General features: G+C 56.1%; 1 protein-coding gene across 1 annotated transcript in view; it reads left to right on the forward strand.

Moving 5' to 3' along the window:
* PLXNA2 (plexin A2) overlaps window positions 1-25,044 on the forward strand; it is a 221,599-nt gene that overhangs the window by 134,563 nt on the left and 61,992 nt on the right. Inside the window, 5 exon segments of the mRNA XM_068159599.1 lie at window positions 2,541-2,641; window positions 11,030-11,153; window positions 12,368-12,521; window positions 14,207-14,303; window positions 15,813-15,927. Of these exon segments, the coding sequence (XP_068015700.1) occupies window positions 2,541-2,641; window positions 11,030-11,153; window positions 12,368-12,521; window positions 14,207-14,303; window positions 15,813-15,927 (591 nt within the window).

Genomic DNA, 25,044 nt, shown 5'->3' on the forward strand with positions numbered 1-25,044 from the left:
CCTCCTGAGCTCCTTGTTTCCAGCTCCAGGGCTGTTTTGCTCTTACTATACCTCAAGCTGATCTCTGTGCCCATCCCATGAAACTCATTGACCCTGGGAGGTTTCACTTGAAACTTCTTTGCTGTGAAGGTGCTGGAGGCCAGGAGCAGGCTGCCTAGAGGGGTTGCAGAGTCTCCTTCTCTGCGGAGCTTCCAACCTCTCCTAGCCACTGTGATCCTGGACAAGCTGCTGTGGGTGCCCTACTTCAGCAGGGGGTTGGACTGGATGAGCTCCAGAGGTCCCTTCCAACCCTCACCATTCTATGAGGTGCAGAGGTGCCTGGAGGTGTTCAAGAGGGGATTGGATGTGGCACTTGGAGCCCTGGCTTAGTTAGTCATAGAATCAATAAGGTTGGAAAAGACCTCAAAGATAAAGTCCAACCTATCACCCAACACCTCATGACTACTACACCATGGCACCAAGTGCCACATCCAATCCCCTCTGGAACACCTCCAGGGATGGGGACTCCACCACCTCCCTGGGCAGCACATTCCCATGGCCAATCTCTCTTTCTGTGAAGAACTTTCTCCTCACCCCCAGCCTAAACCTCCCCTGGCACAGCTTGAGACTGTGTCCTCATGTTCTGGTGCTGCTTGCCTGGCAGAAGAGACCAACCCCCACCTGGCTACAACCTCCCTTCAGGTAGTCAGGAGGTGTTGGGTGACAGATTGGACTTGATGACCTCTGAGATCTTTTCCAACCTGATTGATTCTGTGATTCTCTCTCAGCAAAAAGAATTCCCTAGTGGGGAAATAAAAAGGGGGGTGGGGGAAAAACCTCATCCCCACCCCTGTGCAGTTCCTTGTGGTGGGAGAAGCTGTGAAGCAGGGCTGAGGAAGCCAGGAGACTCGCAGCCCCTTTTGGTGTGGTGCTTAGAGAGGAGCTGGGTTCTCCCTGTGTCAACAGCACTTGGTGTGACAGTGGCTGTTGTTTGGTGAGACACTGCTCCTTTCACCCTGCATGCCCCAGCTGCTGGCAGCCAGGCAGTGTTGTGATGGATGGAGCCAGGGGCAGGCTGCAGCCAGCCCCAGGCAGCGCTCCCGGGGCCGGAGGGGAGCAACTGGGCTGCTTCTGGGGAGGGGGAAATTGATGACCACAGGCTGGTAAGAGAAATGTAACTGTCACAGGATGCTGAGGCTTGAGAGATCATCCAGCCCAACCCCCCCTGGCTGAAGCAGGGCACCCACAGCAGCTTGCCCAGGAGCACAGTGGCCAGGGGGTGTTGGAAGCTCTCCACACAAGGAGACTCCACAACCTCTCTGCTCCAGAGGCCTCCAGCAGCCTTAAATTAAAGAAGTTCCTCCTCATGCTCTGATGGAACTTCTTATGTCTGTGCCCATTAGCTCTTGTGTTGTCACTGGGCACCACTGAAAAGAGCCTGGCCCCATTCTCCTGCCCCCCACCCTTTAAGTATTGATTAGCATTGGTCAGATCCCCTCTGGGGCTGCTCTCCTCCATCCTTGCCAGCCCCAGGCCTCTCAGCCTCTCCTCCTCGCAGAGATGCTCCAGAGATGCCTCTGTTGTACTCTCTCCAGTAGTTCCCTGTCTCTCTGAACTGGACACCATACTCCAGATGAGGTCTAGGGCAGAGCAGAGGGGCAGGAGAACCTCCCTCTATCAAGGAGCAGAGGGGCAGGGGCGGTGCTGGAGCATCACACTGGGGTGTCAGGATCAGAGAGGCAAACTCACTGTGCCTGGGAGGTGGCAGGGGATGGGTCAGGAAGCTCACAGGGGAGTTTCTTCACTGAAGCCAAGCACTGAGCCATGGTTAAAGCTTGGTGTCGCTTTGGAGCCTGTGGTGTTCTCGATGCTGATAGGAGGTCAGGGCCCTGCTGCATCTCTGTGTCGTGAAGGGACCTCGCTGTGTGTGTGAGGAGTGCTGGAGGGGGTTGGTGCAGTGATCTGGGTTGGTGGCAGTGATCTGGGTTGCTTCCCACCTTGCTTGCTTTACTTTCTGCCCTGGAATCTGTTGCCTGGGAGAAATGAGCAGCCCTCAGGGTCTCAGGCCTGGGACAGAGTAGTCCATGCAGACACTGGAAGGGCTCAGGAGCAAGCCCCCCGCCCCAGGCTGTTAGCTGCCAACCTGCAAAGTCCCAGTGACTTGATTGCTGCCAGCTTGCCTTTGAAGCAGCTTCCCCATGGCAAGTGTGAGACAGCAAGCTGCAAATGCAGGAGGAGAGGACACAGCTTTTGCCTTGGGAGTGTTGCTGGGCAGGGAGGTCTGTGGTGGGTTGGTGCTGGTACTGAGGAGAGGCAGGCTGGGACTGTGGCTCTGCTGTACCCAAGGCTCATGGCATGGCTGTGCCAGGGGGAGGGAGTGACTTCATGACTTGGTGCCCAGTCTGTCCTGCTCTTGTCTGACCTCAGCAGAAACGTCTGAACACATCCATGGGAGTCTGGGAAGTGCTGTGGAGTTCCCTGAGCAGAGCTGGTGAAGCAGGATCTGGAGCTGCTCTTGTTTTGCTGAGCACTGATCCTTCTCTTTGCTTCCTTCCCTGCAGGTGTCCCGGGTGCCTGTGGAGTCCTGTGAGCAGTACACCACCTGTGGGGAGTGCCTGAGCTCAGGGGACCCCCACTGTGGCTGGTGCACCCTCCACCACATGTAAGTCCAGCCTTGGCTGTTTGGGGTCTGGAGCACAGCCCTGGGAGGAGAGGCTGAGGGAGCTGGGGTTGCTTAGCCTGGAGAAGAGGAGGCTCAGGGGAGACCTTCTTGCTCTCTACAACTCCCTGAAGGGAGGTTGGAGCCAGGTGGGGGAGAATCACAGAATCACCAAGGTTGGAAGAGACCTCAAAGACCTGGCACCACAGACCTCATGACTAAACCACGGCACCAAGTGCCACTTCCAATCCCTTTTTGAACACCTCCAGGGATGGGGACTCCACCACCCCCCTGGGCAGCATATCCCAATGGCTAACAACTCTCTCTGGGAAGAACTTTCTCCTCACCTCCAGCCTAAACTGTTGGGGCTGAGAGGAGAAGGGTTTGGGGATACTTTAGAGCAGCCTTCCAGTGCCTGAAGGGGGCTACAGGAGAGCTGGAGAGGGACTTGTGACAAGGGCTGGGAGTGACAGGAGATTTAGACTGAAGATTAGGAAGACATTCCTGACAGTGAGGGTGGGGAGAGACTGGAGCAGGCTGCCCAGGGAGGCTGTGGCTGCCTCCTCCCTGGAGGTGTTCAAGGCCAGGCTGGATGAAGCCTTGATCAACCTGGGCTGGTGGGAGGTGTCCCTGCCCATGGCAGGGGGGCTGGAACTGGATGACCTTTAAGGTCCCTTCCAACCCAACCCATTCTAGGGTTTGAGGAGCTTGCTTTCAGGGAGGTGGCAGCACTCGAAGGGGGCTGAGCACCCAGCCCTGTTCAGTGTGCCAGGGATATTTGGAGAGCTGCAAAATCCAGGAGTATGCAGAGGGATAGGAAATCAGGAATATTCTGAGGGATATCCAATATCAGAGGCCTTGAATTCTGCAAGGGGAGAGGTCAGGGAGTCCCTGCTCCAGAGCCAGCAGTGCAGGGGCTGGGAGCTGGCAGCCCCCATCACACACATCACAGCCACAAAGGGCTGAGGGTTGTGGGGCTGGGGGTTGGAGGTTGGTTGCTTTTTGTCGAGGGGGAGCTCCAGCAAACCCTCTCAGCATTCAGGAGGTGTCTGTGTCCTTCCTCTCGCTCCTCTGCCACAACAACGATCGCTTCCTAAGGCGGAAGGGGGACCACCAGGCAGAGGCAGACTGGGGGAGGAGGGGAGAAGCCTTCAGGAGGCTGGAGAAGAGGAATAGCAAATCCCCCCCGGGCAGGGTGCCAGCTTGCAGAGCAGCCCCAGTAAATGGATGGAAATGGGGGCCCCGGAGGCAGGGTTCAGGATCCCTCCCGGCAGCTCTTGGCCACTTGCCTGAGGAGCAGGTGCTGGAGGGGAGCAGGGAGTGCAGGCTCCTCTGTAAATCTGGCCTGGATTTGGGATCTGTGGGCTTTGGGGTGCAAACTGCCTCCCCAGGGCTTGCAAGGGGTCGTTGCCATGCCTGGGGAGATGGTGGAGAACCCTGGCAGGCACCGGCTCCGAGCATCCCGCAGGATCCACACGGCAGGGGCTGGGGCAGGGGCAGAGCAGCCCCCAGCAGCAGCTCAGCAGCATGGGGCATGGCCTCAGGGGCTTCTCTGGGGCTTTTCAGCTTTGTGTCCTGGCAGAGGAGCCTGCCCAGTCCTGCAGCTGGGCCACCACACCTGCAGTTGTGTCCCCAGGTCCTTGCTGTCACAGCAGCTTTGTCAGAAGGGAGTGATTGCCATCCCTGCTGGGTCCCATCCTTCCAGCTCTTCCCTTGGGGCAGCCATCCCCTCCCCAGTGCTTGGGACAAAACCCACTGCAGCCTTTTGATAGTGAGGGGCCAGGGAAGTGAGGGAAGGGGACATGCTCTGCTCAGCACCTGCCCTGAGCTGCAGGCCTGTAGGTGCTTTCAGGAGCAGCTGTAAGGCTACAAGAGCATCTTCTGCCCTGCAGCAGGAGGCATCTGCAGGTGTGGATGGCTGATGTTGCTCCTCAGGCTCCTGCAGCAGCTCCCCTGCAAGGGTCACTGAGGGCTTTTTCACATATTGGCCACAGCAACCCCAGGCAGTGCTACAGGCTGGGGGCAGAGTGGCTGAGAGCAGCCAGGCAGAGAGGGACCTGGGGGTGCTGGTTGACAGCTGGCTGAACATGAGCCTGCAGTGTGCCCAGGTGGCCAAGAAACTGGTGGCATCCTGGCCTGCATCAGGAGCAGTGTGGCCAGCAGGAGCAGGGAGCTCATCCTCCCCTGTGCTCAGCACTGCTGAGGCCACACCTGGAGTCCTGTGTCCAGTTCTGGGCTCCTCAGGTTAGGAAAGAGGTTGAGATGCTGGAAGGTGTCCAGAGAAGGGCAACAAAGCTGGGGAGGGGTCTGGAGCACAGCCCTGGGAGGAGAGGCTGAGGGAGCTGGGGTTGCTTAGCCTGCAGAAGAGGAGGCTCAGGGGAGACCTTCTTGCTCTCTCCAACTCCCTGAAGGGAGGTTGTAGCCAGGAGGGGGTTGGTCTCTTCTCTCAGGCAAGCAGCAGCAGAACAAGAGGACACAGTTTCAAGCTGTGCCAGGGGAGGTTGAGGCTGGAGATGAGGAAGAAATTCTTCACAGAGAGAGAGATTGGCCATTGGGATGTGCTGCCCAGGGAGGTGGTGGAGTCCCCATCCCTGGAGGTGTTTAGCAAGAGCCTGGATGAGGTGCTTGGAGCCATGGTTCAATTGATCAGATGGTGTTGGGTGAGAGGTTGGACTTGATGATCTCAAAGGTCTTTCCCAACCTGCTTAATTCTATTCTATTCTTTCCTAATGCTAATGAGCTGAACCTTCACAAACCACCTGGGCAGCAGGTAAAGGTTGTTATCTCCATTGTGCAGAGAGAAAAGCCTCAGTGTCAGGAGGGGAGGGAAGTGTCATTTCCTCTGCTCTTTGGGCCGTGACATTTCAGCATTAACCTATTCCCAAGAAGAGTTCCTTCCCTGTTGGCTGTTTCCCAATCCTCCCTGCCAGCCTCTGCACTTCCCTGGCCTGCTTGGAGCTGCCATCATTTTTTTCCCCCCTAGCTTTTGTCCTCAGCTGTAAATGAGGGAGTTTATCTTGCTGATCCTGAAGCCTCTGACATATTTGTCTGGAGGCCCCAAGTGCTGGAGTGTTTGTCTTTAAGTTGCCATCATCTCTCTCCTCTGACTCTGCCGTGGTCCTCCTGCCACTGGGGCCAGCTGCTGCTGGAAGGGCTGCAGGCCAGGCTGGGTGCTCCTGCTGTGGCTTCTGAGGGGCAGGAGGAGAGCTTTTTGTCCTTGAAACAGCAAGAGAGGGGCTGATGGCCTGGGCATGGTGGCCACCAGCAGTGGGCCTGCTGGCCTGAGCAAGCCTGGGGTGATGGCCATCAGCAGTGGGTGTGGTGGCCATCAGCAGGGGGTGTGGTGGCCATGAGCAGGGGGTGTGGTGGCCATCAACAGGGGGTGTGGTGGCCATCAGCAGGGGGTGTGGTGGCCATCAGCAAGGGGTGTGGTGGCCATCAGCAGGGGGTGTGGTGGCCATCAGCAGGGGGCGTGGTGGCCATCAGCAAGGGGTGTGGTGGCCATGAGCAGGGGGTGTGGTGGCCATGAGCAGGGGGCGTGGTGGCCATGAGCAGGGGGGTGTGGTGGCCATGAGCAGGGGGCGTGGTGGCCATCAGCAGTGGGTGTGGTGGCCATCAGCAGGGGGCGTGGTGGCCATCAGCAGGGGGTGTGGTGGCCATCAGCAGGGGGTGTGGTGGCCATCAGCACGGGGTGTGGTGGCCATCAGCAGGGGGTGTGGTGGCCATCAGCAGGGGGCGTGGTGGCCATCAGCAGGGGGTGTGGTGGCCTGAGCAAGCCTGGGCGTGGTGGCCATGAGCAGGGGGCGTGGTGGCCATCAGCAGGGGGTGTGGTGGCCATCAGCAGGGGGCGTGGTGGCCATCAGCAGTGGATGTGGTGGTCCCAGCCCTGGGGCTGCTGGGACTGAAATCCAGTTGTTTCTCCCCCCTGCTCGTTGTGGGGTTTTGCTCCTCTGGTTCAGGGTTTGTGTCCTGAGGGTACCAAGACCCTCAGGCAGCTCAGGGAAGCTGGGAGAGCTGTGCCAGCCCCAAGGCATCTCCTCCTTGTGCCCTTGGCAGCCACATCTGCGGTGTCAGAGGCTTGTTGAGAGTGTGGACATGCAGGGACTGAGCTGAAGGGGGCCAGAGCAAACCCTGAGCTTTCAGTGTTGAGTTGGATGTGTGAGCAGGGATGGACATGGGAGGGAGGGATGGACAGACCTCACTCCAGCTGGCATCAGGCAGTGTCCTGCCTTCCACACCACCAGCCAGGAGCAGGAAAGGGGAGGCAAAAGGATCTGAGATGTCCTGGGACAAGCTTGCACTGCCCAGTCTCACAGAAAGCTTTCCCTGCCTGCTGCTTGTGTTCTGTCATCTCCTGGAGGCCTGAGCCGGGGCTTGAGGCTCTGCTGCACTGTGAGCTGCTCCCACACCTGCAATTTAAAGGTGCTGATGGTAGTGATGCTCATGACTGAGCTATCTGTGAGGATCACACTGGTGAGCTCTGGGAGCAGGCTCTGGTCATGCTGGCATCTCCCTGGGGCAGCTCTCACCATGAAGCTGAAGCTGAACACAGGCACTGGAGCAGCCCAGGAGCTCCTGCCCTAGAAGAAGAGCTTGGAGAGCTGATGGCCATGGGCAGCAAGTGCCTTGCTCTGGGCTTTGAGGCATCCTGGATGCAGGGCACTCGAGAAGGTGCTAAAAAGCAGTAGGTATGGAAAGGTGCTGGTCCTTCAGCAGACCTGCCCTGCTCACCCTGGGGCCCTGGAGCAGCAGGGGGATGCCTGAGCAACCCAGCCCTGCCCAGCACCAAAGCTGGGTCCTCCTGGCTGGGGGGTTGTTGCCCTACAAGCTCAGCCTCTTCACATGAGAGCAGGGTCCTTTGCTGCTCCTTTTTATCTCCAGAGAGCACTCTTGGGAAGCAAGCAAAGGCCTCAAGGAGATGGTTAAAGAGTCTCTTGAGCCCAGTGGGAATTGAAACCTGCAAGACTTCCAGATGCTGCTCTCTGCAAGTGTGTTATTGTCTCCAGACCTATTTATCTCTGTTAGGGCTGTTGCCATAAATAGTATGATAAAAAAAGAGCCATTCCAGCGAGTCAATGAGATAAAGGCTCCAGTCAAGAGCTCACTTTAAAGCTATCTTACAGCTTCACTTAAACCTCAATAACTCTTCCTTCAGCACCACTCATATTTAGCTCCATTAGACTGCTAAAAAAACCCCCAAGAAGGTACCAAAACAAAAGGCAGAGGGTGAGGAGAGCAGCAGCAGGGCTCCAAATCCCATGGGTGGTTTGGAAAGGGACAGTGCAAACCCCACTTGATTAGCTGAACTTCATCAATCATAAGCAAACAGTCTCATGAGGAGAGGGTGCTGCTCCTGCTTTGGCCAGGCTCTTGTCACCTGCTCAGAGCTGGATGTGCATGGCAGAAGTCAGCCTTGGTGTGGGCTGGAGGTGTTTGTGCAGATCTGCTCCCTCCCTGGAGGTGTCCAAGGCAAGGTTGGATGAGGCTTTGAGCAGCCTGGGCTGCTGGAAGGCTGAGAGTTGGGGGTTGTTCAACCTGGAGAAGAAAAAGCTCCAGGGAGAGCTTAGAGCTGCATTTCAATAGCTGAAGGGGTCCTAGAGGAAAGCTGGGGAGGGGCTGTTCAGAAGGGCTTGGAGGGATAGGATGAGAGGCAATGGTTTGAAACTGGAGCAGGGAAGGTTTAGGTTGGACATCAGGAGGGAGTTCTGCACAATGAGAGTGGTGCAATACTGGAACAGATTGAGGCCCCATCCCTGGAGACATTCAAGACCAGATGCGGTGTGTCCCTGGGCAGCCTGATCTGGTTGGAGGTGTCCCTGGGGTTGGACAAGATGAACCTTTGTGGATCCCTTCCAACCTGATGGCAATCTGTGTCCCTGCCCATGGCAGGGGGCAGGGTGGAACTGGATGATCTTTAAAGTCCCTTCCAACCCAAACCCTTCTAGGACTATCAGATGCAGTGTGGCCAGCAGGAGCAGGGAGCTCATCCTGCCCTGTGCTCAGCACTGCTGAGGCCACACCTGGAGTCCTGTCTCCAGTTCTGGGCTCCTCAGTTTAGGAAAGATGTTGAGCTGCTGGAAGGTGTCCAGAGAAGGGCAAGAAAGCTGGGGAGGGGTCTGGAGCACAGCCCTGGGAGGAGAGGCTGAGGGAGCTGGGGTTGCTTAGCCTGGAGAAGAGGAGGCTCAGGGGAGACCTTCTTGCTCTCTCCAACTCCCTGCAGGGAGGTTGTAGCCAGGTGGGGGTTGGGCTCTTCTCCCAGGCAAGCAGCCCCAGAACAAGAGGACACAGTTTCAAGCTGTGCCAGGGGAGGTTTAGGCTGGAGGTGAGGAAGAAATTCATCCCAGCAAGAGAGATTGGCCGTTGAAATGTGCTGCCCAGGGAGGTGGTGGAGTCCCCATCCCTGGAGGTGTTTAGGGACAGACTGGATGAGGCTGTTTGGTGCCATGGTTTAGTTGATCAGATGGTGTTGGGTGAGAGGTTGGACTTGATGATCTCTGAGGTCTTTTCCAACCTGGTTAATTCTATTCTATTCTATGACTCTCTGCTCCCTGTGTGTGTGTCTGGGTCCACCCTGAGCTGCTCCTCAGGGACCTGGGCAAACAAAGACTTTGACAGCAGCACCTTGTTAATTCCAGGAACACACAGGCTCAAGGAGCTGTCAGAAGGGAACTTGCTGGTGGCATGTGGGGCTGGTGACAGCACCTCCAGCCCCTGACCTTTGTGTCACCCACTTGAAAGAGGGGTCAGTGAGTGAGGAGTGATACAGGTTGCTGATAGCTTATTAAGACCATTAAGAGCAAAAGGCCAAGATGTCATCTGTGTGCCCAGGGAGGGGGGGTTGGAAGGAAAGGACCTTTCCCCAGATGCCATAAAATAGAAAACCCCTGAGGGATGCAGTGCTGTGATCTCCAACAGCTGCTTGGGAACACTTCCTTGGTTTCCTGGTGGGGCCTCCTGTACCTGCTGGGAGCAGCTTCATTTCCCTCCACTCCAGCAGAAGAACAGGGGGAGTGAAGCAGCCTGCAGCACAGGCTGTGCTAGGAGCAGTCCTGCTTGCTTTGGTGGGCTCAGAGGATGTGCTCCTGAGGATGGGAATGGGAACCCCAAGGTGTGACCACCAGCCAAAGTGCAGCCAGGGAGGAAAGTCCCATTCCTGGCCCTGCCATGCTCCTGGGCTCCAGGGGGAGATGATTAATGACCTTGGTGGCTTTGGAGGTGACCTTATTGTGGCCTTCCAGTGTCTGAAGGGGGCTGCAAGAAGGCTGGGGAGGGACTGCTCAGGCTCTCAGGGAGTGATAGGACTAGGGGGAATGGAATGAAGCTGGAGGTGGGGAGATTGAGGCTGGAGGGGAGGAGGAAGTTCTTCCCCATGAGAGTGGTGAAGCCCTGGAATGGGTTGTCCAGGGAGGTGGTTGGGGCCCCAGCCCTGCAGGGGTTTAAGGCCAGGCTGGATGAGGCTGTGGCCAGGCTGATCTAGTGTGGGGTGTCCCTGCCCATGGCAGGGGGGTTGGAACTGGATGATCCTTGTGGTCCCTTCCAACCCTGACTGATTCTGTGATCATCTTCTTATTGCCTGGTAGAGCTTTTGGGGTTAGTTTCTGTGCATATGATGAACTTGTGGCTTGCAGAGGCTGGGCTGAGCAGTGGCAGGGTGCCTGCCTGCACCTACTTGTCCCCACTGCCAGCTGGGACTTGGCAGCTCCAGGTTGTGTCCCGGTGCAGGCAGGACTGGGAATGGCTCCTGAGCTATCTGTGGTTTGTTTCTCCTCTGATCACAGAATATTTTTCACTGCCCTCTGATCCTAACCTTTTTTCTTGTGTGTGTCTTATGAGGAGCAGCTGAGGGAGCTGGGATTGTTTAGTCTGGAGAAAGGAAAGGAGGCTGAGGGGAGACCTCATTGCTCTCTGCAACTCCCTAAAAGGAGGTTGCAGTGAGGTGGGGGGTGGGCTCTTCTCCCTAGTATCAGGTGATAGAACGAGAGGAAATGGCCTGAAATTGTGCCAGGGGAGGGTTAGGTTGGAGATGAGGAAAGAATTATCTGCTGCCAGAGTGGTCAGGGATTGGAACAGGCTGCCCAGGGGGGTGGTGGAGTCCCCATCCCTGGGGGGGATTCAAAAGCCATGTAGACATGGCACTTGGGGACATGCTTTGGTGGCCATGGTGGTGTTGGGTTGCTGGTTGGACTCAGTGATCCTAGAGGGCTATTCCAACCCAAGCAAGTCTGTGGCTCTCTAACAGTACCTGGGCCCTGGAGCAGAGCATCACCCCCGGTCCCGCTGCTAGCTCTGCCCTTCCCTTTCGCTCGCTCCTGCTCAGCTGCAGCACCTCATGTGTTGGACACCTTCCCCCCGGGTGCTGCCCAGGCTCTGATGTGTGGTTCTGTGTGTCAGGTGCTCCCCGAGGGACAGCTGTGAGCGAGCAGAGGAGCCGCACCGCTTCGCAGGCAGCATCAGGCAGTGCATGAGCATCACCGTGCAGCCCAGCAGCATCTCCGTCTCGCAGCACAGCCTCCCGGTAAGTGCTGCCGGCCCGCGGGGAGGGGGGGAGCTGCCGGTGGGAGGCAGTGGCAGCCCTCTGCAGGCTCCCGGGGAGCAGTCCGTTCTCCAGCCTTTCTCCCTGCCCACCAGCACAAATGTGTTCTCATGAAGTCAGGCTCGCAGAGGGACTGGGGAGGAGAGTGGTCATCCGAGCTGGGGAGGAAGGGGGGGTGGGGATGGCAGAAACAAATTCCCCTTCCCCTTGGGCCTCAGCTCACATTTCTCTTGGTCTGGTTTCATTAGTTGTTGAAAGGAAAGGCTTTGTTTCCCAAAACCCCTCATCTGTGAGCTGTGCTCAGGCCTGGCTCTCTGAAGCATCCCAGCTGTTGCTTTCTGAGCCCTCCAGCACCCCACAGCAGCTGCCCCTGCAGCAGCCCCTTCCCGCTCCCCACCAGGGCCACCTGCCTCCTCCCCACCCCTGGCACTGGGGGGCAAAGTGGTGTGGGGCTGCCAGGAGGCCACTCAGCCCTTCAGACAGCAGTCTGCCATGGCAGCAGTCCCCAGTCATGATTGGGGCAGTGGGGACTTGCTTGTTTCTGCTGGCCACACATGCCCAGGGCAGGGCTGCCTCTAAGCCCTGGCCCAGGCTGCTCAGGGCAGTGGTGGATTCCCCATCCCTGGAAGGGTTTCAAAGCCCTGGAAATGTGATGCTGAGGGTCAAATGTGGTGCTGAGGGCCATGGTTTAGTGGTGACCTGGCAGTGCTGGGTTAAGGGTTGGCCTGGGTGACCTTACAGAGTCCCTTCCAACCAAAACAGTTCTGTGATTCTCTGCAGGGGATGCTCATGGAGCTGGGGGCTTACTGGAGCTGCTCTGTGTGCAGGGGGTTGTTGGGGCAGGCACTGCTGCTGTCCTCCCTGAGGGACAAGATGCTGCTCCTGCTGTCACCAGCTCCTGAGAGGGCATTGAGGGTGGCAATGTTTCTGCAGAGCAGACAGTGGGGACAGAAAAAATGCAGTACCCAAAGGCTCAGCAAGGTGCTTTTGTGTCAGCAGAGAACCTGCACCCTTGGCTCTCTTTTTCCTCTTCTGCTTCCCTCAAAAGGGCTCTCTGTGGGTGGGTGGATAGCTGAAGGGGGTCAGGATGGAATGGGAGAAGAGCAGGTATTGGGAAGAGGAAGAGAACTCAGGCAGCTCTGCCTGCTGACAGGTTTCTAACTGTGTTTTGTCTCTCCTCTTTTCCCTGGCCACAGCTCAGCCTGCTGGTGAGCTATGCTCCAGACCTGGCAGCTGGGGTCACCTGCCTCTTTGGGAACCTGACAGAGGTGGAAGGGCAGGTTTCAGGCAGCAGGGTCGTTTGTGTTTCACCAGCAGCCAAAGATGTGCCTGCCATACCTCTGGACCAGGGTAAGTGACTGACTTCTGGCCAGCAATGCAGCTCTTGTGTCCCCAGAGAGTGCTGGGTGTAGGTTTAGAAGCATCTTCTGGCTGCAGCAGACCCTTTGGGGGTGCTGCTGGAGGAGTTCATCCTCCTGAATTAAACCCAGGGAGCTAAATATGCTTCATCCTGAAGAGATGCATCCCACACAGGGAAAGACAGGCTGGGAGCAGGGGAGCAGGCAGCACCACATGCTTGCCCCATCCTTACACCCTCCTTGTGCTGCCAGACAGCTCCCCAAGGAAGGACAGGAGCTGTCTGTTCCTACCAGGGTGGCTCATCAGCCTGTCTGTGCCCCCCTCCCAGTGTGGTTCATGAGCCCTGGGGCAGGCTCTTGGAGCCTGGCCATGCCAGGTGGGTCTGGAAAGCAGGAGCCCTCCCCTCAGCCTGGCTCAGCACCCAGGAGGAGGAGGAGGAGGAGGAGGATGCAGTTTCTATTTGGTGGTGCAGATCTCTGGGGTTGTCTCTTCATTAACATCTCCACTGTCATGTTTTCTCTTCCCATAACCAAACTGTGACTTGCTTAAAACTCATTTTCTCCTTGGCATCCTTCCAGGTGTCAACTCTGCTTCCCTGCTGATATCTTTGTATTTCTAAGGCATTTTGTGGAGCCTGAGACTTTGGTGATCACTGGGAGCCAAGAGCCACTGTGGTAGCAGGGCTTGTGTAGGCTTCCCCACAGCAGCTCCAGAAGAACAATCTGCTCTTAATTAACCCAGTCCTGAGGTTTCTAAAGAGCTTCCCTAATTCCCTGTCTCCAGTATTGTCTCCTAGTCTGCTCTTGGGCTGCTTCTCAGAGCAGACTCAATTAGTGGTTTTATGCTGGAGACAGAATCCTCTGGGGAGCAGGAGGGGATTCCAAAATCATTTCAACTGCTACCCAAGGCAGTGTTTAGACCCTGGGTCTCCAATGCCTTTTGCCATTCATCCTGCTTTAGTTTGGAGACAGCCAGCCCAGCACCCTGGGGTGCTGGAGGGCAGGGTTCACCCAGTGTGGGGTGCTCAGCTCTCAGCCTGAGGAACCTCTGCAGACTCACTGGAGCAAGGGTCCTGATGACTGGGGCAGCAGGGATATGAAAGTAACCTGACTTTGCTCCTCACTTAGGAGCTCCTCTGCTAGGAGGACATACTGAGGGAGTTGGGGTTGTTCAGTCTGGAGAAAAGAAAGCTCCAAGGAGACCTAATTGTGGCCTTCCAGGATCTGAAGGGGGTACAAGAAAGCTGGGGAGGGACTTTTGAGGGTGTCAAGGAGTGAGAGGGCTGGGGGGGATGGAACAAAGCTAGAAATGGGGAGAGTCAGATTGGGTGTTAGGAGGAAATTCTTCTTCCCCATGAGGGTGGTGAGAGACTGTCACAGGTTGCCCAGGGAAGTGGTGGAAGCCTCCTGCCTGGAGGTTTTTAAGGCCAGGCTGGATGTGGCTGTGAGCAACCTGCTGTGGTGTGAGGTGTCCCTGCCCATGGCAGGGGGGTTGGAACTGGCTGAGCCTTGAGGTCCCTCCCAACCCTGACAATTCTATAACTCTATGACTTCTCTCTTCTACCCCAGAAGCAGCTGGCTCAGCACGCTGGCAGGTGGGGAGTGGGTGCCCCCAGGTCTGCTGTCACTGCCCTGGCTGCTGGTGGGGGGCTGACAGGCTGTGGTTTGCATCCCCAGACTGGTTCGGCGTCGTGCTGCAGCTGAAGTCGCGGGAGACAGGCAGGACGTTCGTCAGCACCGAGTTCAAGTTCTACAACTGCAGTGCCCACCAGCTGTGAGTGCTCATTCCCCGGCCCCAGGCAGAGCCAAACACCAACTGGGAAGAGGAAAGGGGATGCTGGGCTCCAGGCCTGGCTGGGGGTGGGGGTTGTGATGGTGCTTGGGTCAGGCAGCAGACGCGTGTGGCGGAAGGGCAGCCCACCGGTCCCTGGCTGCTCTCAACTTCCCTGGCTGCTGAGTAGCTCTTTCCTGCCTTCTGAGACAAGTGAGCCTGGAAAAACCTTAACCTGCTGGTGCCCCCAAGCTGCATGATCCTGCAACTGTGAACTGGGAGGAATCTTCCCAGGCAGCTGGTGAAGGCAGAGCAGAAGGTCCAGGGAGGTGAGGAAAGCAGAGCCCTTGGATGCTGCACCGGTCAGGAGAGCAGGGTGCTGGCTGCTGCGAGGGTGCTCCATGGTGTGATGGAGGAGATGGTGGCAGGGCTGCTCTGAGGATGCTCTACAACATGATGGAGGAGAAATGGGGGCAGGATCTGATGTGGATATCTCCAGCCCTGGGCTGTGGGCACAGAGGTTGTATCTCAGCTGCAGTAAGCAGCAGTGCTTGGGGCAGAGCAGCCCTGAGAGCCCAGTACTGCAGCTCAGGTGTGTTGCAGGGGCAGGGGCTGCTCCATGTAGGGCAGGGGGGCTTGTTGCTGCTGAACATCACAGAAAGGTACCCACCCATGGGACACATCTGCTGGTGGAAGGCAGCATGCAGCTGGCTGACCTCAAAACCACGTTTCCAGACCTGAGGCATTGGTAGGTTTCTCTCTGGAAACAGAGCAAGCTGCAAAGCCCCAAGATGAAACGTGGGCATGGCCTGCCAGAAGTTGGATGGGGAACAGGAGACCTGACCCTTGGGGCTGGGCAGCATCTCCTGTGGCAGGGGTCAGCTGCCAGCTTTGCTGCAGGAGTGTGGTTTGCTGCTGGAGCTGGCTGGTGGGAGCCATCGGTGCCAGCTCAGTGTCCCTCCCGGTCATTCTGCTCGGGATGTGAAGGCTCAAGCCATGCCACCTTCTCTGCTGCACTTGGAGGAGGGTTGTGTGTGCTGCTGGGCTTGGCTGGCTGCAGTTTTTTCAGGCTTGCTTTCAACTCTTTAGTTTTGTGCTGAGCCAGAATGTGGAGCAGAGGTGCCAGGATGAAAGGAGCCCTGGGGGTGCTGTGGTCCCCCCATGCTGCCTCTCATGGTAGCCTGTATCCCTCATCCCAGTGAGCCCTGCCTCCTGGTGTGCTGCTCTTCTGTCTGTGTCCAGACCGACCTACAGCCCCTGTTCCCCAGGCAGGCTGCACAGCCCCAGCCTCTCTCTGCCTGGGGGCACTTGCAGCCCCTCCACTGCTCCTCTGCCTTCTCCTGGGTTTGAGTTTCCAGGAGGGATGGCAGCAACCGGAACTCCGTTGTCTCTTTTTGACATGATTTTCCCATGAAGGGCTCTGAGCCTGGCCTGCTGGCTGGGCCTGGCTGTGACTGTGTAGACCTCCTAAGGTGATCACCTGCTCCAGAAGTCCTCCTTTTCCTCCCCCAGGTGCCTGTCCTGTGTGAACAGCGCTTTCCGCTGCCACTGGTGCAAGTACCGGAACCTCTGCACCCATGACCCCACCACCTGCTCCTTCCAGGAGGGACGGATCAACGTCTCTGAGGTACCACACCAGGCTCTCAGCTCTTTCTTCTTTGCTTTCCTGTGCCACAGACTGTGTAACTGACACCATGGGAAGCTCTTTGACTTGCCAGGAGCTGGGAGCTCGAAGGCTCACAGGATGTTAGGGGTTGGAAAGGACCTCCGGAGGCCATCGAGCCCAACCCCCTGCCAGAGCAGGGCCATAGAATCCAGCACAGGGCACACAGGAGCACATCCAGATGGGGCTTGAATGTCTCTAGAGAAGGGGACTCCATAACCTTTCTGGGCAGCCTGTTCCAGTGCTCTGTGAGCCTCACAGTGAGGAAGTTCCTCCTCATCTTGAGGTGGAACCTCCTGTGCTGGAGTTTCTATCCATTGCCCCTTGTCCTATCACAGGTCCTCTCTTGGTTGGCCCCAAAAGTGCAGATGGACCTTTGAAGGGGCATAGCAAGAGTCAGCCTAGCTGAAGGGATGTGCCTTGACTCAAACACCAGAGCTGATCCCCCCTCTGACCTGTGGCTGTGCTCAGGTTCAGGGGTAGCTGTGACTGCCTGGAGAACTTCCCCTGAGCAAGGACTCCTCGAAGAACCAACACACCCCAGCAGCTCTGCTTTCCATACAAGGCCTGCAGGGATCTTGCCAGATGGCAAGCAGCAGCAAGGCAGATGCTGAGCTCTTGGTGGGACTCATTGGGTGGGTTGTGTTGGCAGGTCTGGAATTCATGGCAGGAGGCTGCCTGTAAACTGACTCAGAAGGGAGTTATGGATTTGAACAGCCCCAGACTTTGGAAGGGAGATGTGATCCAGGTTCCAGCGCTGTGGAGCAGGAGCCATCTCTCTTAGCAGTCAATAAAAGGTGTGGGGCTCAAGTCCAAAGATGCTTTTAGCAGTTGGAAGGAGGCATGGCCCATTAATGGCTCTGCCAGGTCTTCTGAGCAGATGCTGCCTCCTGCAAGACAAGACACAGGGCTCACAGCAGCCTCAAAGAGCTGCAAAGGGATGCCCAAGGAGAAGCATCCACCCTGGGGACAACCCAGAAGCTTTCAAAGCCAAGAAACTTCCTTTCAACATAAAAAGAGGAAGCAAAAGCCTTTGCTTTCCCTTCTCTCCAGTCATGTGGGGGTTTTCTCCTCCACACTCAAAGCATTGTTGTCTTCCCAGGCTTCACAGTTGTAGCTCTCAGCTTTGTAGGTCTTCAACCCCATGATCTCAGAAGTGTTTGAGAAGTCTCTGGTAAAGTAGGACAATGCCATTATCTCCCTTTCCCTCCTGGGAGCTCACAGGGCTTGCCTGAGATCACACAGAGGGAAGGAGTGAGTGGAGGAGTTGGTTTGTCTGCCAGACCCTGCTGGGATCACAGCACTGTTGTGTCTCCAAAGAACTTCTTCTGTCATCCTCATCTTGTAGAGGCTGTTTCTTGCCAGGGGGTGTAAGCTGATGTCAGCCTGCAACAAAAGAAGTGTGGCCAGCAGGTTGAGAGAGGTGATTCTGCCCTTTGCTCTGGGGAGACCTCACCTGCAGTACTCTGTCCAGCTCTGGAGCCCCCAGCACGAGACATGGACCTGCTGGAGTGGGTCCAGAGGAGAGCCACAAAGATGATCAGAGGGCTGAAAGGATATGGCCAGTGCAGGTTGGAGGGGAGAAGGCTCTAGGGAGACCTCAGAGCAGCCTTCCAGTACCTGAAGGGGTCCTACAAAAAAAGCTGGGAAGGGATTGTGTGGAAAGGCTTGGAGAGGGAGGATGAGAGGCAATGGCTTGAAACTGGAGCAGGGCAGATTTAGGTTGGACACCAGGAGGAAGTTCTGCACAAGGAGAGTGGTGAAACACTGGAACAGGTTGCCCAGGGCTGAGGCCCTATCCCTGGAGATACTCAAGGTCAGACTTGATGTGGCCCTGGGCAGCCTGCTGTACTTGGAGGTGTCCCTGCTGAGTGCAGGGGGGTTGGGGCAAGATGACTTTTGGGGGGTCTCTTCCAACCTGCTGCCATCACTAAGCACCTTTCACCTGAGCTAACTGCTCAGCAGCATCTCTCCCTTCCTAGCAGGGCACCAGTGGGGTGTGGAGCTGGAGCAGTGCTACCCATGGCAGAAGCTCCAGCGTGGAGGGAGCAGCACTGGTGTCTGCTGCCCTACTTTCAGCCCTGTGTGCCTCTTCCCACAGCTGATCTCCACACGTGTTCACGTGGGTGGGAAGTGTTCTGGTGCCTTTATATTTAATTTAAGGGAAAATATCTTGAATATTCCCTTTCAGTCCTGGCCCATCAGAGCTTGGGTCCCAGTGGGATTCAGTGTGTAATGAGCTCCCTTTGATGCTCCTCAGTCGTCTCGTCTTGAGAAAGGAAAAGAGCTCAAAGGCTCAGCCCCTTGACAAGGTGATGGGGGACAGCAAACCCTTCATCATGAGTGCTGCTCCTTGTTGCCTTGTGGCTGCATTGACCAAGATCAATGCTGCCTTTTTGTCCTGCTTCCCATGAGAACACAACCCAGAATCACAGAATGGCTCAGGTTGGAAGGGACCTCAGAGATCACCTGCTCCAACCTCCCTGCCGTGCCCAGGGACACTTCTCAACTAGACTCAGCTGCTCAGGGCATCATCCAACCTGGCCTTGAACACCTCCAGGGGGGAGGCATCCACAACCTTCCTGGGCAGCCTATTCCAGAGTCTCACCACCCTCCTACTGCAGAACTTCTTCCTCAGCTCCAGTCTAACCCTGCTGTCCCTCAGCTTCAAACCATTCCCCCTTGGCCTGTCTCTGGACACCCTTATGAAAAGTCCCTCTGCAGCCTTCCTGCAGGATCCCTTCAGGTACTGGCAGACAGCTCAAAGGTCCCCCCAGAGTATACTCTTCTGCAGGCTGAACATCCCCAGCTCCTTCAGCCTATTATCACAGCAGAGGGCTCCAGCCCTTGGACCATCTTTGTGGCCTCCTCTGGACTCACTCCACAGCTCTGTGTCCTGCTGGGGACACCAGAGCTGGAGGCAGTATTTGAGGTGGGGTCTCCCAAGGAGCAGCTTTTTCTGTCTCTGAACAACAGGCCAGAGCCCAGAGCTGCAAGGGCAGAGCTCAGCAGTAGATGTGGGTGATGTGGAGGACAGGATGGCTCAGTGCTTTGTCACAGGGGTAGCAAGTGGTCAGTGAAGCCATCAGCAGGTGATAACTACAGGAATCTGTGATGCCTCAGAAGAGAAGCACCTTGGCTCTTAGAGCTTTGTTTTGCATCATGCTGCACAGGGAGGTGGTGGAATCTCCATCCCTGGAGGTATTTAAAAGCCACATGGATGGTGGTGCTGAGGGATGTGGTTTAGTGACAGTGGCTTAGCAGCAGTGCTGGGACTGTGAGCTCTAGGTGAGCATTTGGACTCTGTGATCTCCAAGGTCTCTTCCAACCTCAACAGTTCTCTGATTTCATGATTGATGGGTGAGAAATGGCCTCTCCAGCCTGCCATGGTTTGCATGGCTGCCAATATCCCAGCACTTCATAAAGTGATGGAGGAAAGCCTGGTTACAGCACACAGACACACAGAGCACAGGGCTGAGGACAAAAGGCTTTGGGGAAGGGATTTAGCAGGGAGCAAAGTCACCCTTGGGCTGCTTCTCTTTTCCTGTTTGGTTTCCAAGGTGCAAGGTCTGTTCTCCCCTCCAGCAGCAAGACATGAAGAAGAATGCATCTGCATGGGTGATGGGGACCTTCATTTTCTGTCATTGGGAGCACAACTGTGGCTGGGGGGTTCCCATTCCTCTGCCAGCTTCATTTGTGTTGGGAAGGTTAATGTTGCTGTAGTGAGTTAAGCTTTGTGGAGGTTTGGGGTTTGTTGTTTGGGGTTGGTTGGTTGGGTTTCAGTTGAAAAGTACAACCCCAAGGTATGTGGCTGTGAGCAGCCTGCTGTGGTGTGAGGTGTCTCCCCCTCTACTCAGCTCTGGTGAGACCCCATCTGGAGTACTGCCTCCAGTACTGGGGCCCCTAGTACAAGAGGGATCTGGAGGTGCTGGAAGGTGTCCAGAGAAGGGCTCAGAGGATGAGCAGAGGGCTGGAGCTGCTCTGCTGTGAGGACAGACTGAAGGAGTTGGGGCTGTACAGTCTGCAGAATTGAAGGCTCCGAGGTGACCTCATTGTGGCCTTCCAGGATCTGAAGGGGGCTCCAAGAAGGCTGGGGAGGGACTGCTCAGGATCTCAGGCAGTGATAGGACTAGAGGGAATGGAATGAAGCTGGAGGTGGGGAGATTCAGGCTGGAGGTGAGGAGGAAGTTCTTCCCCATGAGAGTGGTGAAGCCCTGGAATGGGTTGTCCAGGGAGGTGGTTGAGGCCCCAGCCCTGGAGGTGTTTAAGCCCAGGCTGGCTGAGCCTCTGGCCAGGCTGATCTAGTGTGGGGTGTCCCTGCCCATGGCAGGGGGGTTGGAACTGGCTGATCCTTGTGGTCCCTTCCAACCCTGACTGATGCTATGATACTATGTGTCCCTGCCCACGGCAGGTGGTTGGACCTGGCTGATCCTTGAGGTCCCTTCCAACCCTGATGATTCCCTGATATTTTCACCACCCTTTGGGGTGAATCCCACCCTCAAAAGGCCCTCCTGCCATTTTCTAGGCAGTTTCATGGGGTTGGGCTTTTTTTTTTCCCCCCCTCTTCTCCAAACAAGAGCAAGAAGAGCTTTGACCTACTAAAACTGCTCCGTTGCACACAAACAATAACCACGGGCGCTGCGCTCCGCGAGCCAGCTGTGGTGTCGTGGGTCTTTAAGGCATTTATAGACCACAGAATGTTTGAGGCTGAAAAAAAAAACCCACAAAACCCCACTCCCCCCAAAAAAACAGTGTTGGAGCAGCAGAAAATGGCCTTTGTAAACGGTGTGTGATGATACTCCATGTGCAGAGCATTCCCGGGGAGGCCGCGCTGCCTCCCAGCCCTGGTCTGTCTCTTCCAGCAAGATCTCTTCTGGGTTGTGTTTATTCTGGTGGAGGGAAGTCAAGGAGGATAATGAGAGGATTCAGCCTGTGTTTGTTTAGTGAGAGGAGGCAATAATGGCCCCTTTCTAACTCGCTGCAGGATTTGCTTCTCATGAATTAAAAAACAAAGTAAACTGATTAGGGGAGAAATTGTGTGCTCCACGGGCTGCAGGCTGCCTTGGATCTGGGGGGGTTCAGGATGGCTCAGCTCATCCTGGCTGTTAGGTGGGGAGGTGCAGGCTCCAGCACCAGACCTGAGCCCCACAGAATTTCAGGGGCTGGAAGGGACCTAGGGGTCCTGATTGACAGCTGGCTGAACATGAGCCAGCAGTGTGCCCAGGTGGCCAAGAAGGCCAATGGCATCCTGGCCTGCATCAGGAACAGTGTGGCCAGCAGGAGCAGGGAGGTCATTGTGCCCTGTGCTCAGCACTGCTGAGGCCACAACTTGAGTCCTGTGTCCACTTCTGGGCTCCTTAATTTAAGGACATTGAGAGACTTGAAGGTGTCCAGAGAAGGGCAAGAAGGCTGGGGAGGGGTCTGGAGCACAGCCCTGGGAGGAGAGGCTGAGGGAGCTGGGGTTGCTTAGCCTGCAGAAGAGGAGGCTCAGGGGAGACCTTCTTGCTCTCTCCAACTCCCTGAAGGGAGGCTGTAGCCAGGAGGGAGTTGGTCTCTTCTCCCAGGCAAGCAGCACCAGAACAAGAGGACACAGTCACAAACTATGCCAGGGGAGGTTTAGGCTGGAGGTGAGAAGAAAGTTCTTCCCAGAGAGAGTTGTTAGCCATTGGGATGTGCTGCCCAGGGAGGTGGTGGAGTCCCCATCCCTGGAGGTGTTCAAGAGGGGATTGGATGTGGCACTTGGTGCCATGGTTTAGTAGTCAGGAGGTGTTGGGTGCCAGGTTGGACTTGATGATCTCTGAGGTCTTTCCCAACGTTATTGATTCTATGATTCTAAGTTTCATCTCAACATGAGGAAAAACTGTGAGGGTGCTGGAGCCCTGGAGCAGGCTGCCCAGAGAGGTTGTGGAGTCTCCTTCTCTGGAAAGATTCCAAACCCAACTGGCCATTGTGCTCCTGGGCAAGCTGCTGTGGGTGCTCCTAGCCAGGGGGATTGGTCTGGATGATCTCCAGAGGTCCCTTCCAACCCTCACCATGCTGGGATTCTGTGACTGAGATGCTACCACCGCAGCACCCATCCGGGATCCGGCCCCGCTCTCATCTGCTCCACAGAAGGTGTGTGCAGAGCTGGGGGTTTGCATCACTGCTGCACCACTTGGGGGAAAAAAAAACACAAATATATATATATAAGACACCCCTGAAGGCTGAGCAACCAACTTGGATGGGAAACAGCAGAGACAGGGAGGAGAAGCCTCCAGCAAGATGTGTGACACCCGAGCGAGCCCTGCGGCTTGGACCCAGCCCCGCTCTGAGCCACCCCATGGAAGGTGTGTGCAGAGCTGGGGGTTTGCATCACTGCTGCACCACTTGGGGGGAAAAACCCCACAAATATATATATATAAGACACCCCTGGAGGCTGAGCAACCAACTTGGATGGGAAACAGCAGAGACAGGGAGGAGAAGCCTCCAGCAAGATGTGTGACACCCAAGCGAGCCCCGTGGCTCGGACCCAGCCCTGCTCTCAGCCACCCCATGGAAGGTGTGTGCAGAGCTGGGGGTTTGCATCACTGCTGCACCACTTGGGGGGAAAAACCCCACAAATCTATATCTATATCTATATCTATAAGAAACCCCTGAAGGCTGAGCAACCAACTTGGATGGGAAACAGCAGAGACAGGGAGGAGAAGCCTCCAGCAAGATGTGTGACACCCGAGCGAGCCCCCCGCGCCCTCCCCAAGCCCCTGCGGCTTCCCTCGCTCCAGTGAGGAATTCAGCAGCACTGTGGCTCCCTGTGGGCGCCCTGGGCTGTCTCTCTGCTGTGGCATCTCCCTCTCTATGTCTCCACCCCAAAACAAATAGCCCCTTATCAGTGTGATCACTGGAGCTGTCAGCCAGCACCCAGGGGCTGCCTGCCTGCCTTCCGTGGTGTTTCCCCGAGCAGCCCTCACAGCCTGCATCCCTTGATTTTACTCTTTTTTTCCCAGCAGAAGCCAAATGTGACATTTTTCCTCCACTGAAACAAAAGGAAAGGAGGAAATACAAATATATAGCTTTGTATATGATGTCCTGCTTGTCTCTAATGCTGGCAGAATGATTCTTGCTAGCAGCATTTTGAGCCCCAGAGAGAGCACAGATTGGGAAGTGTGCATCCTCCCTCCTGCCTCTGAAGGGAGAAACCTTTCTTTAGCAGTCATCTCACGGCTGGCAGTGGCCAGGAAGGATAATGGACCATAACACAGTCATTCTTCTCAGGACTCTGCACCAAGCTTCTCCCACTGGTGATGTGGGTGGAGAGGTTTTCTTGTTTGCAATCAGAATGTGACCAAAGATTCCGTGGCGCAGTTTTGCTCTCCTCGCTCCCAAGAAGGACATTGAGGGGCTGGAGAGGATGCAGAGAAGGGAAATGAAGCTGGGGAAGGGGCTGGAGAGTATCCAGAGAAGGGAAATGAAGCTGGGGAAGGGGCTGGAGAGGATCCAGAGAAGGGAAATGAAGCTGGGGAAGGGTCTGGAGAACAGGGCTGGGGAGAAGCAGCTGAGAGACCTGGAGGAAAGGAGGCTGGGGGGGAGACCTCATTGCTGTCTACAGCTCCCTGAAATGAGGTGGGAGCCAGGTGGGGATTGGACTCTTCTCTCTGGTGTCAGATAATAGAGCAAGAGGAAATAGCTTCCAGTTTACATTGGAGATAAGGAAAATTTCTCTGCAAGAATGGTCAGGGATTGGAACAGGCTGCCCAGGGAGTTCATAGTACCATAGCATCAGTCAGGGTTGGAAGGGACCAATCCAATTCCAACCCCCCGCCATGGGCAGGGGCACCCTACACTAGATCAGCCTGGCCAGAGCCTCATCCAGCCTGGCCTTAAACACCTCCAGGGACAGGGCCTCAACCACCTCCCTGGAAGAGCTGGTGGAGTCCCCAATCCTGGAGGTATTCATGAAACCTGTGGATGTGGCACTTGGGGCTGTGGTTTAGTGGCTGTGGTGGGGTTGGGTTGGATGATCATAGAGGGCTTTTACAACCAAAACAATTCCATGATTCTCTGATTCCAGGATGCCTTTCCTCCCAAAAATGGGCTTGCCATGGAGCTAGGGACCTCTCAGGAGTGGAGCCTTTGGTCTCTTGTTGGTTCTCAATCTCACTTTGAGGTTAAGTGGAAAACCTTAAGTGCATCCAGGTCCTGGGTAGAAGGTGGTGGAATTTGTGGTGCATTAAGAGGGGAAAGGAACTTGTGTGCAGAGCCAGCTCAGGATGGGAAATGTCATCAGTCTGAGGAGCTGGGAGTTGGATCCATGATACCAGGGGCTGGGGGAGCAGTGGAGGTGGTCTGGGTGGTAGTGGGGTAAAGGCTGAGCTGGGGGTTGGATCCATGATACCAGGGGCTGGGGGAACATTGGAGCTGATCTGGGTGGTAGTGGGGTAAAGGCTGAGCTGGGAGTTGGATCCATGATACCAGGGGCTGGGAGAACATTGGAGCTGATCTTGGTAGTGGAGGGGTAAAGGCTGAGCTGGGAGTTGGATCCATGATACGAGGGGCTGGGAGAACCTTGGAGCTGATCTGGGTGGTAGAGGGGTAAAGGCTGAGCTGGGAGTTGGATCCATGGTACCAGGGGCTGGGAGAACCTTGGAGCTGATCTGGGTGGTGGAGGGGTAAAGGTTGAGCTGGGAGCTGGATCCATGATACCAGGGGCTGGGAGAACCTTGGAGCTGAGCTTCCTGGTGGCATTGCCTTCCTCCCTGTTTCACTGCAGAAAAGGGCTTGGCTTTGCTTTCCTTCCCAGCACAGCTTGCTCTGCTGGCTGCTGGAGCTCCACATCAGTCTTGGCTGTTAATCTGTGAAAGTCCCTGTTAGGAATAAAATAAAAAATATATAAGGAAAAGTGCCACTAAAAAGGTTTATGAGGCAGCAGTTCAAGCTCCTGGCTTCTCCAGGCTGGGGGAGCATCTGTTTCTCATTTACAACCTGCCTGAGCCAGTGGAGAAGCAGCATCCCATGGCTCTGGCTGTGAGATGGAGGAGGAGTGTGCCTGGGCACACTGTGTGGGCATCAGTGTGGGAGGAGGATTTCTCCCCTGGATAGCCCAGC

This window comes from Melanerpes formicivorus, unplaced genomic scaffold (genome assembly GCF_026170545.1).
Source record: "Melanerpes formicivorus ecotype bairdi unplaced genomic scaffold, bMelFor1.0.p_v2 SCAF_46, whole genome shotgun sequence".
Classification (NCBI taxonomy): domain Eukaryota; kingdom Metazoa; phylum Chordata; class Aves; order Piciformes; family Picidae; genus Melanerpes; species Melanerpes formicivorus.